Source organism: Callithrix jacchus, chromosome 16 (genome assembly GCF_049354715.1).
Source record: "Callithrix jacchus isolate 240 chromosome 16, calJac240_pri, whole genome shotgun sequence".
Classification (NCBI taxonomy): Eukaryota; Metazoa; Chordata; class Mammalia; order Primates; family Cebidae; genus Callithrix; species Callithrix jacchus.
The window spans coordinates 72667690-72682871 of record NC_133517.1 but is presented as its reverse complement, the minus strand read 5'-3'; the positions used below and the strand labels follow the sequence as shown (position 1 = coordinate 72682871).

The 15182-nt window shown below is 45.6% G+C and overlaps 1 protein-coding gene across 4 annotated transcripts in view; it reads right to left on the bottom strand.

Annotated features, from left to right (window-relative positions):
- MTSS1 (MTSS I-BAR domain containing 1) overlaps window positions 1-15182 on the bottom strand; it is a 189518-nt gene that overhangs the window by 157943 nt on the left and 16393 nt on the right. For all 4 annotated transcript variants that reach the window (XM_035277395.3, XM_002759238.7, XM_002759239.6 and 1 more), the window contains exons 2-3: window positions 4817-4878; window positions 160-233 (exon numbers count right to left, since the gene is read on the bottom strand). In XM_035277395.3, coding sequence (XP_035133286.1) covers window positions 160-233; window positions 4817-4878 — 136 coding nt within the window. The remainder of the gene's footprint in view (window positions 1-159; window positions 234-4816; window positions 4879-15182) is intronic.

The following is a 15182-nucleotide window of genomic DNA, read 5'->3' as shown; positions in this document are numbered from 1 at the left end:
TTTCTAATATGTAGAATCCCACTGAGTCTTTAAAAATGGAAAAATATGAGTCAGCTCAACTCTGATAACTTAAGCTGCATCTTCTTGTGCAGCCACCCAAGGGGACGAGCCCGCATGCTGAACACAGTTAGCGCTGGGAGTCAGCCTCCATCTGCTTACCACGTGTGTTGGTGGCCATGTCAGCCACTTTCTGAAAGGCGTCCAAGAAGGCAGCTGCTGCTACTACTGTTGTCCTAAAGGCAAACGGATAACAAAAGCATGAGGAACGTCTCACCCTGGCAAATTCATTACAACTCAAGGCCTAAAACCTCTGCTAAGGAGTACATGTAACCTTCTCCAGAAATAACTGAGCATGGACAACCACTGGCTTGGTGAACCCACTTTTTTCCAAGTGCTCCACCCTAATAATATCCAGCTCATTTGGTGCTAATCAATAAATGCTAGTAGCCCTTCCTACTCCATTTCATCTGATTATATGAAATTATTACCAGGGCTAGGCATGGTGGCTCATGACTGTATTCCTGCCACTTTGGGAGGTTGAGGCAGGGGGATCACATGATGTGAGGAGTTTGAGATCAACCTGGCCAAGATGGTGAAATCCCATTTCTACTAAAAAAATAAAAACTCAGTCAGGGGTGGTGGCATGCACCTATAATTCCAGCTACTTGGGAGGCTGAGGCAGGAGAATCACTTGAGCCCAGATGGTGGGGGTTGCAGTGAGCTGAGATCATGCCTGGAAGACAGAGCAAGATTCTGTCTCAAAAAAAAAAAACCACTATTACTAGGTAAAATTTTGCATAGGAGGAAAAGATAGGTATTTCTGCCTAAAAGAAAAAGAAACATTAAAAAATATAAGCAGTACATGTGAAATTAATTTTGGAATAGGAAAGCAATATGTTTGCGCACATCAGTCGGGGGAAGGAACCTGGGAGACAGATCATGTAACTCAAACCATTCATTTTAGGAATGGGAAAACTGAGGCCACAGATACAAAGTGACATTCTAGGTCCCTAGTTCATACTAGAGCTGGGACAAGTATCCCAGCATCATGACTGACAGGCTTGGGCTTGATCCACTATAAGACAAGATCCTGGCAGTGTGACTTTTCTCCCTAGATCCTAGTTACAATAAAATTGAGATACTACCTTTTCAACCTTAGGATGTTATTTCAACCGAATCTTCCAAATTCCTACAAGCTGAGACTGGGGAGAAGGTACTATAGTCATTTTATGTCCTAGAAATTACTTTGTGTCAGGCGAGGTGGCTCACACCTGTAATCCCAGCACTTTGGGAGGCCAAGGCAGATGGATCACGAGGTCAGGAGTTCAAGACTCAGCCTGGCCAAGATGGTGAAACCCCATCTCTTAAAAAAAAAGAAATTACTCTGGATTCTTAATATTTTCTTGGGCACCGTAAGATGCCTTGAGCCTTCTGTGGTCTACAGGTTCCTAGAGTCATGACCTAAGGCATCATTCAGTGTCATCAACACTGCAAGCCAGGGCCACAGATTCCACACAAACAAGCCCTAGAACTAGAGTTCAAGGACTTTACAATCAAACTTAGAACCAAGTGTTAATTTTCAAGTATTTCTTATGTAACTCCAGTCTTTATTGAGCATTCCTAAGGCTGCAAAGTTGCTGAAGGAAGAATAACAATAAGGACTAGAAAGAGAAGATTTCAAAATATAGAAAAATGGAACCAGGTGCAATGGCTCATGCCTGTAATCCCAGCACTTTGGGAAGATGGGGTGGGAGGATCATTTTTGAGCTTAGGAGTTTGAGACCAGCCCGGGCAACATACTAAGACTCTGTCTCTATCCAAAAAAAAAACACTGTTTTTAAATTAGCCAGGCACAGTGGTGCATGCCTGTAGTCCCAGCTACTCAGGAGGCTGAGGCAGGATAATCACTTGAACCCAGGAGGTCAAGAGCACAGTGAGCCATGGTTGTGCCACTGCACTCCAGCCTAGGTGACAGAACAATACCCTCTCTCTAAAAGAAAAGAAAAAAAGGGAAAGGAATGGCCTTTAAACATCAGCAATGGCAGCTTTGAAACCAAAGATTCCTGGAAGGTGCTGGAAGTCCTGGAAAAATCCAGGGAACAATCCCTTAGAGACAAACTTCAAAATGAGGCCTGTTGTTTTCCAGTAGAGCAAGAAAACATTCTGCTCAAAATTTTAAAAAATAATGACAGACACATACACAAAACCACTTCGAAGCATATTTTTTAAAGAACTGACATCAAACACAAGCCCTGGAAAAATTAGCTTTATCAAACAACCTGGGATTTAAAAATAGCTTGTTCTGATTTACAATTAATATCTGACACAACGGCTGGATTTATTCTCATCCAACTCAATGCTAATCATCCACATTTAATGAACGAGCTGTAGAGGTGCCTTGAGTATTACGTGATCACCAGGGCTCTGCTGAAAATTAGAATAGTGATCAATTTTGAGGCTTTTAAATGGCAGTCATATTTCACTGTCTCATGTAGTCACAGGACATCTTGGCCCTCTCTGATGGGGCAGAGCAAACTTATAACCAACAGAAACACAGAGGAGTGATTCAGCTTAAATATACCAAGCCTTCTCTGCCTCTTCTGCAATCTAAACTTTACCCCTTCCTCTAATACACAAAATTAAACCATGTGCATGAGGCCCCTATATTGCTCTCAGCCCTGTACTAGAAGTTTAACAAAATAATAAAGAAATGGTCCCAGCTTTCAGGATAAAATATTGTTTAATAATATAAAATGTATCCTGTACCAGTACGGATAGGTTAAGATTACTTTAAATTTTACTTTATATGTTTAGGATAGCTGATCCATTCATTACTTTAAGCTTCAAGACCCTCACTGGTAAAAAAGAAGTTAACAGTTTTCTTGGAAGCCTGCCAGACAGTTAAATGAGGCTGAATAAGAAAAAATAGGGGGAAATATATTTAAATGTTTTACTGTATTACTACAGAAGACCTCCTACAAGGTGGAGATGAAGCCACCTGAAATGAATGGTAATCATGGCAGACAGGGAGGTGGGAGTAGATAAAGATAAACAGGGTGAGGCTGGTGAAGGACTCAGGTGAGAAGCCACAAATCTGGAGCAGAGGAGGTTAGATGTGATCCAGCAGAAAGTAATTACAAGAGCTTAAGCAGGGCTTAAGTAAAGGACTTCACAACTGGGAAAGGTGCAGTATTCCAAGTTCACTGTCCATCTGAGCCTCCAGTTCATGGATGGAAATCTCAAGCCCCAAACAAGGCTGAAGAAATGAAAGAAAAAAGACCCACCCTTCCTGAGTTATTTAGTCTATAGGGAGCCATGGACCTTCCAGTCCTATGGCTAACACTCTGAGCAGGGACCCCCAGTGTCCACAGGCAAAGGCCGGAGAACATCACTTCATCCCTCTCCCACCTCTCTGTCGTCACAGGGCTCTTTAACCTGGAAAAACCCTACCTGCCCTGCTCTCTGAACCACCTTCCACCATCCAAACCAACCAATGTCATCCCCTAAATGCCAAGAAGTAGGATCATCAAAATAATTACCTTTTAAAATGTCTGTCCTTCATGAAGCACCCACTAAGTGCAATTGTATCCCTTCACCACAACGATTTAAAAGGGTACAGCTTTAACAAGAAAATGCTGACATTTTTTCTTTTTGCGATGGAGTCGCTCCAACCCCTAGGCTGAAGTGCAGTGGCGCAATCTTGGCTCACTGCAAACTCTGCCTCCCAGGTTTAAGCAATTCTCTGCTTCAGCTTCCTGAGTAGCTGGGATTACAGGCACGTGCTACCTTGCCCAGCTAATTTTTTGTATTTTTAGTAGGGACGGGGTTTCACCATCTTGGCCAGGCTGGTCTTGAACTCCTGACCTCGTGATCCACCCACCTCGGCCTCCCAAAGTGCTGGGATTACATGCATGAGCCACCACACCTGGCCATTTTCTATTTCATAGCACACAATATATGAACAAGCACAAGACTAGGCGATCACAGCCCCTTCAAGCTCAGCACTAAATCTTGTTAGGCAGCTTTACAGAGGCATATTTTACATACCATAAAATACACTCTTTTTCAGGGTATGAGTCAATAATTTTTAGTAAATTTGGAGTTGTATAACCATCACCACAATCCAATTTTAGAATATTTCCTCCACCCCAAAAGATCTGTCTTATCCACTTGTCACTCTCCTTTTCCACCTTTACCTAGGCAACCACTGATTGATATCTCTCTATAGATATGCTTTTGCTAGATATTTCATGTAAATGGAATTATACCATCGTCAACACAAGGTTTTAAACTCTCTATGTAGAGAGGCACTAAGCAGAATGGAGAAGAACATGGACTCTGGAGCCAGAGAGCTTCAGTTCAAATCCTTGCTCTGTCATTTACTAATGATGTGACTATGGATAAGTTATTTAACTTTCCCGTGCCTCAGTTTCCTCATCAGTAAAATGGGGACAACAATGGTATGTACGTCATGGAGTTATAAGACTTAAACAAGTTAACAAATACCTGGCACATAGCAAGCACCACATAAATGTTACCCATTGCTACCAAACATACCGTACTTACCTCATTTGACTCTTAAAATTCCTATGGAAGGAGGCAAAGCAGACATGAATGAGTCCCCTTTTACATATGGGAATCAGGGCCTAGGACATAAGGCTATAGGTAATAATGCTGCAATCAGAACCCACCACATACCTCCGTATCTGCAGCAATTCCAGAATTAGCCCTAATCCATCTGCATTTTGCTCTGTCCCAACTCCATCCTTGCCTCACTATGTTACCCTTTTCCTGTAGAACACATGCTTCTACTTACCGAAGCTGGGACTGCAGCTTTCCTGCTTTGTTTATGAAATCTTCCCAAACTGGATAGCTCCCCTGTGACAAATCAAAGACATCAGTAAGTCGCACTGTGATAGACATCTGATTATTACAATAACAGAACACCCAATTCCAATCATGCAGGGAACAATCTGTGTATGTTCTCTCCCTTTGCAGGTCTGTGATGTGTTTCCCAGATCCTATATACATGTATTGGCTCAGGAATAGGTTTAGAATGTGCTCAGTTCCTGTAATCTTGTAAATACTACAAACATCAACTCAACTAGTTTGGCAGGATCTAACACATACACTTTTGAGTCAGCAGATGGTGGGTCCAAATTTAAGGTGTACAGAACATTTAAGGCTCCACCCTAAATCACTTGCTCATCAACATGGCCCTGGCTGTTCTCCCCCTTTCCCCAAATAACACAAAGGAAGGAGCCAGAATGGCTAGGGCTCCTCCCCAGACACGTGGTTACAGGAAGCATTAATTAGACTATCAGAATCTCAAGGTTGGAAAGTTACCTAATGTAGCACCTCACCTGACAGCTTAAGCCCAACACCTGTGGACAGTATAGCAACAGGTGGCTCCCCAACACACTTCAGCTAACAGGGAACTCAACACCTTCCCAGGGCAGCCTATTATCAGTCACCCTGTTGTTCATGCAGTTCTAGTTCTAACCTTCTGGGAACCCTCAGTTAAGATCAATATCCTGGACGGGTGCGGTGGCTCACGCCTGCAATCCCAGCACTTTGGGAGGCCGAGGTGGGTGGATCACAAGGTCAAGAGATTGAGACCATCCTGGCCAACATGGTGAAACCCTATCTCTACTAAAAATACAAAAATTAGCTGGGCGTGGTGGCACGCGCCTGTGGTCCCAGCTACTCAGGAGGCTGAGGAGAAAAATCGCTTAAACCCAGGAGGCAAGGGTTACAGTGAGCCGAGATTGCACAACTGCACTCCAGCCTGGCAACAAAGCAAGACTCCGTCTCAAAAAAAAAAAAAAAAATCAATATCCTGCTTCAACATGGAAGTCATTTCAAAATCCAGTTTCACATCCAACCCCATTTCTCCACGGGACCCTGCTTCACACCCTGACAGCATCCCAGAGACACTCACTGTGTCTCCCTACTCTTCCTCTAAGCATGGTGCGCAGACACAAACTGAAACCTGCAGGTGCAAGTCCCACCAGGGCAAAGCAGAGCAGGGACCGACATCTCCCTTCCTACACGTTAAGTTTATAGTAAGGTCAAACAGCCCACCAGCCAAGAGGTAACACAAAATCAACCCACAAAAGGGGAAACAATGGACAGAGAAGTGGTCTTTGGCACTGATCATTTAAGTACAGAACTAAGGGCAGGGTGCTGTCGCTCATGCCTGTAATTCCAGCACCGCGGGAGGCTGAGGTGGGCAGATCGCTTGATGCCAGGAGATGGAGACTAGCCTGGCCAACACAGTGTAACTCTGTCTCTACTATAAATATAAAAATTAGCCAGGCATGGTGACCCATGCCTGTAGTCCCAGCTACTCAGGAGGCTAAGGCAGGAGAATCACTTGAGCCTGGGAGGCAGAGGTTATAGTGAGCCAAGATGGTACCATTTTACCCCAGCCTGGGCAACAGAGCAAGACTCTGTCTCAAAAAAAAATAGAATAAAATTAAAAAATAAATACAGAACTAAGACTAAACACCTGGCAATTATGTTTGTAGAATAGAATGTACATGTTATGAACCCTGACAAGGTAAAAACAACATATGCCACCTCTTGATTTTCTTGTTGAGGAAAGGAGGAAGAAACTAGAATGAGTTTCATCAACTCATCTCTCATTACAGAAGCCCAATCAAAACTGTCTAAAACTGCAACCCAGCTAAAACATGGTAACAGTTTTACCTTCCTAACGGTTTGAATTATCATTTTTTTCTTACTCTTATAGAGCAGCTTCTCGGCCTCAACACCACAGACATTTGGGGCCACATAATTCCTTGTGGTAGGGGGTGTCCTGCACATTTAAGATGTTTACCAGTACCCCTATCTTCCATTCCCTAGATGCCAGTGTTTCCCCATCCCCTCGTTGGGACAACCAAAAATGGGACATTGCTAGATGGCCCCTAGGGGACAAAATCACCCCCAGTCAAGAACTACTGACTTAAAGTTACAACTGAGAAATCAATTTAAAGAAAGTGGTGAAGAAACAATTACAGTATTACTTCACTTCAGTTTCATTTTCTTCTGTTAAATGAAAGTACAATTAAGTATGTTTTTTAAAAGATCATGCATAGCATGCATTATAACAAGGAACACCTTATCATAGAATTGCCTATTTATATACTTCTCTAGCTATCAATTCTGTCTGAAAATGTACATAGAGAGATCTGGAAAATGGTCTACAAAATATTAAAACAGGTTACTTCTGAGAGTTAAAATCAGGACCAATGTGTTGCTTTCTCCTTTGTATTTTCCTTTATGGCTGAAGTCTTGTGAGTTTTCTTTATAAGGGTCATGTATCATTTTAATGAAAACAATAAAGTCATTACATTTTCAAAAATTTAAGACCAAATTAGAGGTTCTGGCAACAATAGCACCATGAATTTACAATCCAACCAAACACTAAAGTCTGTTTCACACATGCTGCTAGATTACATCCATCAGTTCTGCCTTCATGCATTTGAGAGCTGCTTGGCCCAAGTGCAGGTTTCTGGATTTATCCCTCTAAGTGGCAATTCGCCCCCACGGGACACTAAGCTACAGCCAGGCAGGAATCCTGTCTGTCTGGCTGCTGGCAGAGGCCTTTGGCAGCTACACCTGAGCTACTGTCAACCAACACCTGTGCAAGGGTCTTGTCACCACATGACGTCCATCTCAAGTTTGTGCCCTGGGGGTTTCTTCCACCCAACAGCAGAATTGTGTATTAATTTATGTCAAATGAAAACTTGTGAGAGCTCAGACTACCATTCAAAGCCCATCAAGACATTGTGGGGACTCCAATTATGACACCCAACATACATACCATTTTTTTATCCAGTCCAGATATGAACACCCCTTGTATACCTGTATCTAATTAAGAGATAACGGCCAAGATCAGAATCCTCAGGATGGCCACTGGAGTTTTTTGTCCAGTAGGACAGCAGTTGGCACCTCTAAGAACACAAAGGCTCAACCAACCAATAGCAGCTTCATCTGGCCTTTCCTTCTCTTTCTGAGCCACAAGACACGATGAAAAGCTTTTTGAGAAATCCAAGCACATTCAGAAACACTGCTCACTAACTTCTAGGCAAAGGTGCCACTATCTCTCAGCTACACAAGGAAGATTACCAGAGAGCCAGGCTCTCCTCTCCCAAACACCAACCACTCCCATCTGGGGTGTCCTGGAGAAATACTACTAAGATGATCAAAATATTTCTTAAGAAAACAGCGGGCCAGCTGGGTGTGGTGGCTCACACCTGTAATCTCAGCACTTTGGGAAGTTGAGGCAGGAGGATCACTTGAGCCCGCGAGTTCAAGACCAGCCTGGACAACATGGCGAGACCCCATCTGTACTGAAAATACAAAAAAAAAAACAAACCTAACTGGGTGCTTTGGCACATGCCTGTAGTCCTAGCCACTCAGGAGGCTGAGGTGGGAGAACTGCTTGAGCCCAGGAGGTTGAGGCTAGAGTGAGCCGGGATTGTGCCACTGCACTCCAGCCTGGGCAACAGAGCAAGACCCTGTCTCAAAGAAGAAAAGCAAAAGAAAGAGGTGAGGCATGTTCACTGAGAACATGCAGAACTGGTCAGAGGCCTGGGCAGGGAGCACTGGGTCCTAAGGTCTAGTCACAGCCCTGCCAGGCCTGGACTAGGGGAAATCATTTCACCTCTCAGGGATTGTTGTTCCCTTGTAAAGACGATGATCAAAACAAATAATTCCATCACCATTATGAACACCACCAATTACTGAACACTGAAAGAACTAAGGAGATAAAGAATGCAAGCATAAAAGCCCAATCTCTTGGATTGAACCTGAGCTCTCCCATTTGCTATGTGACACTGGGCAAGTAATTTGACCTCAAAATGGGCTGGAGTCACGTCTTCACAGGGCTGGGGTGAGGAACGAATGAGGTCATATACAGAAAGTGCCCGATGCAGTTCCCGGCACACAGGACATGCTGAACAGACATTTGATATGAGGGATCCAAGTGGCCATGGGCTCCAAGTAATCTCCTTTAGGATGCGTAGGGAGCAGGTTTTAAAATCTAAGTCGGACTATCCATCCAGACTGGAACCCCCTTTCTGACTCCTTGGTGTAGAACTAGCTAATGTGGAAAGCATTCTGCATCTCCCTCCTGGTGAACCATGGTTAGGGAGAAACAGGCCAAGGCAGCTGGGTGCTCGGTGTCAGATGATTTCTGCGCTGCTGCTAAGCAAATGGCTGGGTGGAGTACTCAACCCCCGAGATGAATGTGCCTGAAAAGATGACTACTCAAACCACCGAAAAAACTTCTTATCTACCCCCACTTGGAGCCCCATTTCAGTCTTTACCAAATTAGCAACAAAAGGAGGGGTCCCCTTTCTACTCAAGGGGTACAGCTAACAGCTCCCCACCTACGAACACCCACTCAGCCAGAAGGTTGCCCAAAGCAGCTTGCTCCTGACTTAATGATACTTGACAGTCTATCAAAGACAGTCAGGCCCACCTGTTTTAGGCAATATATAATTTAATAGATTCTAAAAAAAGAAAAAAGATCAACTTCTAAGAACAGAAGACAAAAACCTCCTTGTTAAGAAATGAAAAAAAAAAGTGAGTAAATGTTATTAAAATTTAAAGGTAAGGTGATGTTAGGTTGTTCCAGATTTTTTTATAAGTTTCTTTCAAGGAAAGAAGAAGTTTCTACCCACCTGAGAGCAGTTTTACTATAGTAATTCAAGCTTAGAGGAAGTAGGAAGGAGGAACAAGGTAACTGTAGAAAGACTAAAAGGCAACGGAGAAAAAGTCCCGGATTTTTGACAGCAAGACTCCGTAAAGGAAACCATACTCAAGTTTCCAAAGAAACCTGCAACCCGAGACACTGGAAGTGCTTACAGCCCTTTTAGAAAGCGTCTTAGTTTTTGCATCTGCACCCATAGACCAGTAAGTCCCAGAGATATTGTTCCTGAGGTTGCTGGCTGAGCTGTCCACATTTGAGGAAATCCCTCGGAATGCACTCCCAGAGCCATGAAAACGATTCAACACAGACCCCACTGCGGATACCACCCGAGAACACACAAAGCCTTCACAACGTTCCAGACAGACCCAAATCAAAGAAAACAAAACTCCCGCCACACCCCAGCATCTGCCAAGTCCAGAGTCACGAGGCAAAATGAGAAGACACTCCTCCTCCAGGAGCCCCCTGCATTTCTTCGGAGAGGTGGGCAGGGAGTTTCTGGAACCCTTGGCAGTGCGTTGGTTGAAAATACAACTTAGATCACACTAGGTTCTGAGAAGGGAAAAGGCCCCTATTAAAGAAACGGGAAGAGAAAATCAGTTTGTTTACAAGCATGTAAAAAGGACTCCATCAAACTGCACGGCAGACTCACTTCCTTGGATGAGAGATGGGGCTTTCCCTGAAGACGTGACCTCATCCACACTCTTCACACACACCACACCCTGTGCCTGCTTCTCTTCAAACCTCCAGGGTTCAAATTCAGCAATCTCGAAAACTCCTACTCAGCCATCACTACCCAGCTGTGACACCTCTTCTGGAACATTCTCTGACACACCCCTCCCACCTACCTATGGATTAGCTGTGCCTGCTCCCCAACTTACCACATACAGTCTGCTATCATGAGCCTGAGGGCTTCCCCTCTGGACTGTGGGACATGGACAGAGAAATGAAGGGAGGAAGGAAAAGTGCTTCTGGTAGGAGGTACAGCTGACACAAAGGGAGGCAGGGGACACCGGCCAGCTCTCTCAAGGGACACTAGAGTGGCACATTTATGCTGGCCACTCCTCCAGGAAGGACATGAGCAAAGAGGCCCAGGTAGGCAAGGGCAGCCTTCCAGGGCAAGACCCAGGGTGGGACTTTGGGTCAGCCAAGGAAGACCAGAGGGTACCCTTCATTCAGACAGCGAGTGACATAAATTCCAGACCAGCCAGGGGACGGGAGAACCTGGCTAATGGTCACATACCTGAGGTCACTCTGGTTCCTGGTAAAGAGAGGAAAATAATGAAGTCATTTTCTTAGTTTTAATTAAGAGAAAGGCCTTCTAAATCTCCTTCAACTGAGGAGTTTGGTGGCCACCTAGACAAATCCACAACTTGGCCTCCCACCCTACCCTCAAAGTGGAGTTTGGGAGACACCTCCAAGTGCCTCTCCTCATCTTCCTCCTCTTACTCCACTTTCCCCAAAACCAGGACATACAGCAGGCCATTTACCTAATACAAGGCAAAGGAGTTGGCCAACAGCCATTCTGGCTTGGGGTCCTGTTTGGCATCATTTTGTTTTGTATTAAACAGAGGTCCAGGACGGCATCCCACACACTGGGCAGAGAATAACTGTGTGTAACTCATCGGCAGGCTGGTGACCGGTGCTCCATAAATAATGCAGCAACTGCCTCTCTCATCCCAGCCCCACTGGGACAGCTGAGGGAATCTGACACCACGTGGCCACACAAGGAACAGAGAGGGGCTGGGGACTGTGGCTGCCAGAGAAAGGACAAGTGGGGAGGGGCCACAGAGCTAGGGAGGACTCACATGAGGAGGAGTAATTCGGTTCAGGGGAGAATCAAATACGAACCAGCAGGGCAGAGATTCTAGAGAGTGGGGTTCCAGCTCAAAGGCCTTTGTTCTGCCCAAAGGTGCCAGCTAGAGGCTGGCTCACCAGTGGATCTAGTTGAGAATTCAAGCTGTGGGGTATATGACCAGCCAGGTAACTTCCCAAGTATCTCTGTTCATCCTGACAAGCATCACTGTCATCACCATCATCATGAAGCATCACCACTTTCTAAAGAGTTGCCAGGCGCCAGGTATATATACCAGCCCTTCCCAAGCTATAATTTACATATCCTTCACTTGGGGAGCTTGCAGACAGGCAGGTTGGGATTCGCTTGGTCGAGGTGGGGCCATTTAGTCTGAGAGATGCTGCTGCTCCTGGTCCGCAGACCTCTCTAAAGACTCTCTAAGGAGCTCAGCTTGACCTGCATTCTCACTGCATGCTCACAGCAGCCCAGGCAGGCAGGTGCTACTGTTATTTTAGAGCTGAGGAAACTGACGCCCAGAGACGCTGGAGCAGAGAGCTCCAGGCTGCAACTGGATGCCAAATCTGACTTTGCAGTCCAAGTGTTCCCTGATTCTGGAAAGTGCAAGTAACCACATGAATAGAGCCAGCCTCCAGCCCAGCCCAGCCCAGCCCAGCCCAGCCCAGCCCCAGGGCTGTAAAAAGTAGCTTAGACAGGAGGTTGGGTCTCACTTTATATGTGGGTCCTAGAGGAGCCCACACAAGGTAGAGCAGAGGACAAGGGTCCCCTCACACATGCACCTGATTACAACTGCAGATGGTTCAAAGGGATTGTAATGCCACCCTAGAAATGGTCAGGACCCCCAACCACGTGAAAAAGGAAATACGAGGCTGGGCGCAGTGGCTCACACCTGTAATCCCAGCACTTTGGGAGGCAGAGGCGAATGGATGACCTGAGCTCAGGAGTTTTAGATCAGCCTGGGCAACATGGCAAAACTCCGTCTCTACTAAAAACACAAAAAATTAGCCTGGCATGGTGGCACACACCTGTAATCCCAGTTACTCGGGAGGCTAAAACACAAGAATCATTAAAGCCCAGGAAGCAGAGGTTGCAATGAGCCGAGATCACACCACTGCACTCCAGCCTAGGCGACAGAGCAAAACTGTTTCAGGGAAAAAAAAAAAAAAAAAAAGGAAGAAAACACAAAACACACAACAAAGAGAAACATCTTGTGTAGAAAAATGCCTGGGAGAAATGCACCGAGATGTTCACAGTGTTGGCACTTGTGGTATGATTATGGGTAATTTTACCTCATCTTGGTTTTCTGTGAACACACAAACTGATCTTCTTCTATCAGGTGATCAACAGAGTCAATCTGGCAGGGGCTCTTAAATCTCCTGCTACCATGACCCCTTCCCAGGTCTGCGGAGACCTCAGCAGGGTGAGCATGAGAAATACAGCCAACAGCATCCCTCCTCTTCTTCCACTGGGCATACCCTGGATGAGCTCAGCCTTCAGGGTAAAGCAGCTTCCAGAGGAGGCTGGCACCTTCTGACCTATGCTGGAACGACTCTGGACTCCCTACTTCTTCAAGCATGAGGCAGGAATCTGCTCAGCTTCCAGAAGTGGGCGTGTGGGATGACAGGGCCTGTGAATGCCTGTCACAGCTTTGTCCCCAAAACCACCCTTCCCCACCCAAGCCTGTGAGATGAAGGGCTCCTAAGATCCTCAGATGAAAGGCATCGGGTAAGCCCATCCATCATAAATACCATTCCTGGGCTTTTATTCTCTGATTGGGGCTTGCCTAATCCACTAATTATCCCTGTCCATCAAGCAGATGACAGCCTTGGGGATAATCAATGGTTGCCTCCTTGCCCGCCCACCCTCACCCACTCGCCCAAGTGCACCCGCAATAAATATGCCTATGAAAAGGAAGACTGAACCACAAAGGGTGCCCCCTCCGTCCATCTGTCCATCTCCCCTCGCAAACTGCTCCACTGGTAACTATTAACACCCTAACCAAATAAATCAAGGATATCAAGCCTTTCCTTCTTCCGAATTACTAGGTTGGATGCCCGGGCTGTTTTCTGGTATCTGTGTGTCTCCACTTAAAATAAAAAGAATTAAACAAATATGTCAACTGTATCTTCCAAGTCATTTTATTTCTTAAGTTCTCCACCAGGAAGTATTCCTTTCTCTATCCTGAGCTGTCAACGGGGGGCCCCACATGAGGTTATTTAAAGTATGATTAAATAAAATTTAAAATTCACTTTTTCAGCGCACTAGCCATACCTCAAGTGCACTGCAGTGGCTAGCGGCTCCCGTACTAGACAGCATGGACACAGAACAGCTCTACCACTGCAGAACATTCTATCGGACAGCACTGGCCACCTCCCCCTACAATGGCACCCCTTAGGGCACTACAACCTTAGGGTGCTCAACCACAGCTAGGTTTTCGGTTCTATTTTTTTTTTTTATAGATGTGTGTATGTATTCCATGCTCCATGTTTTCTTGAAAAATAGAATCCCTCTCCTCTTTCACCCCTTAAATTCAGCTCATTCCCCAATTTTGGGTTTGTTTTGAGATGGAGTCTCACTCTGTCACTCAGGCTGAAGTGAAGTGGCGCAATCTTGGCCAGACTGGTCTAGAACTTCTGACCTCAGGTGATCTACCACCTCAGCCTCCCAAAGAGCTGGGATTACAGGTGTGGGCCACTATGCTTGGCCTGTTTTTTGTTTTGAGACAGTGTCTCACTTTGTCACTAAAGCTGGAGTGCAGTGTCTCAATATCAGCTCACTGCAGCCTTGACTTCCCAGGCCCAAGTGATCCTCCTTCCTTAGTCCCCCCAGTAGCTAAGACTACAGGGAAACACCACCACACTCAACTAAATCTTGTATTTCTAGTAGAGATGGGTTTTGCCCTGTTACCCAGGCTGGTCTCGAACTACTGGATTCAAGCTATGTGCCTGCCTTGGCCTCCTAAAGTCCTCGGATTACAAGCATGAGCCCTGGTGCTCCACCTTGCCCCCCACCAGCTTTTACTACCATGACATTTCCTTTATTATTTCAGATAGTTCCTCCTATCAAAAGAGAGAGGAAGAGGTTTATGTCACTGCCTGCATCACTGGACACCTGACATTTGCATGGCCAAGTTTTCAAAGGTGAAAACCTGCCATGTGGAAGTCTGAGCCAACTTCATGATGGGCACTAAAAGCACCACCTCCCATGGATGCTGCATTTGAGAGTACAACACTGAAAGGGCGCTTAATAGAACGGACATTTAACACTTCCCTACTGACCATAGGAAAATCAGGAACAGAAAGAGTAAGTCATTTGCCCAAGGTTAGGGAAGGGTTTGCCCTCACACCCGGTTAACTGCATTAACTGCTCCTAAGTTTGCCCAGTTCTTTTTTTTTATTTGAAATGGAATCTTGCTGTGTTGCCCAGGCGGGAGTGCAGTGGTGCTGTCTTGGCTCACTGCAACCTCTGCCTCCCAGATTTAAGTGATCCTCCGCAGAGCTGGGAGTACAGGAGCGTGCCATCATGTTCAGCTAATTTTTTATATTTTTAGTAGAAATGGGGTTTCACCATGTTGGACAGCCTCGTCTTGAACTCCTGACCTCAAGTGATCCACCCGCCTTGGCCTCCCAAAGTGCTGGGATTACAGGCAGA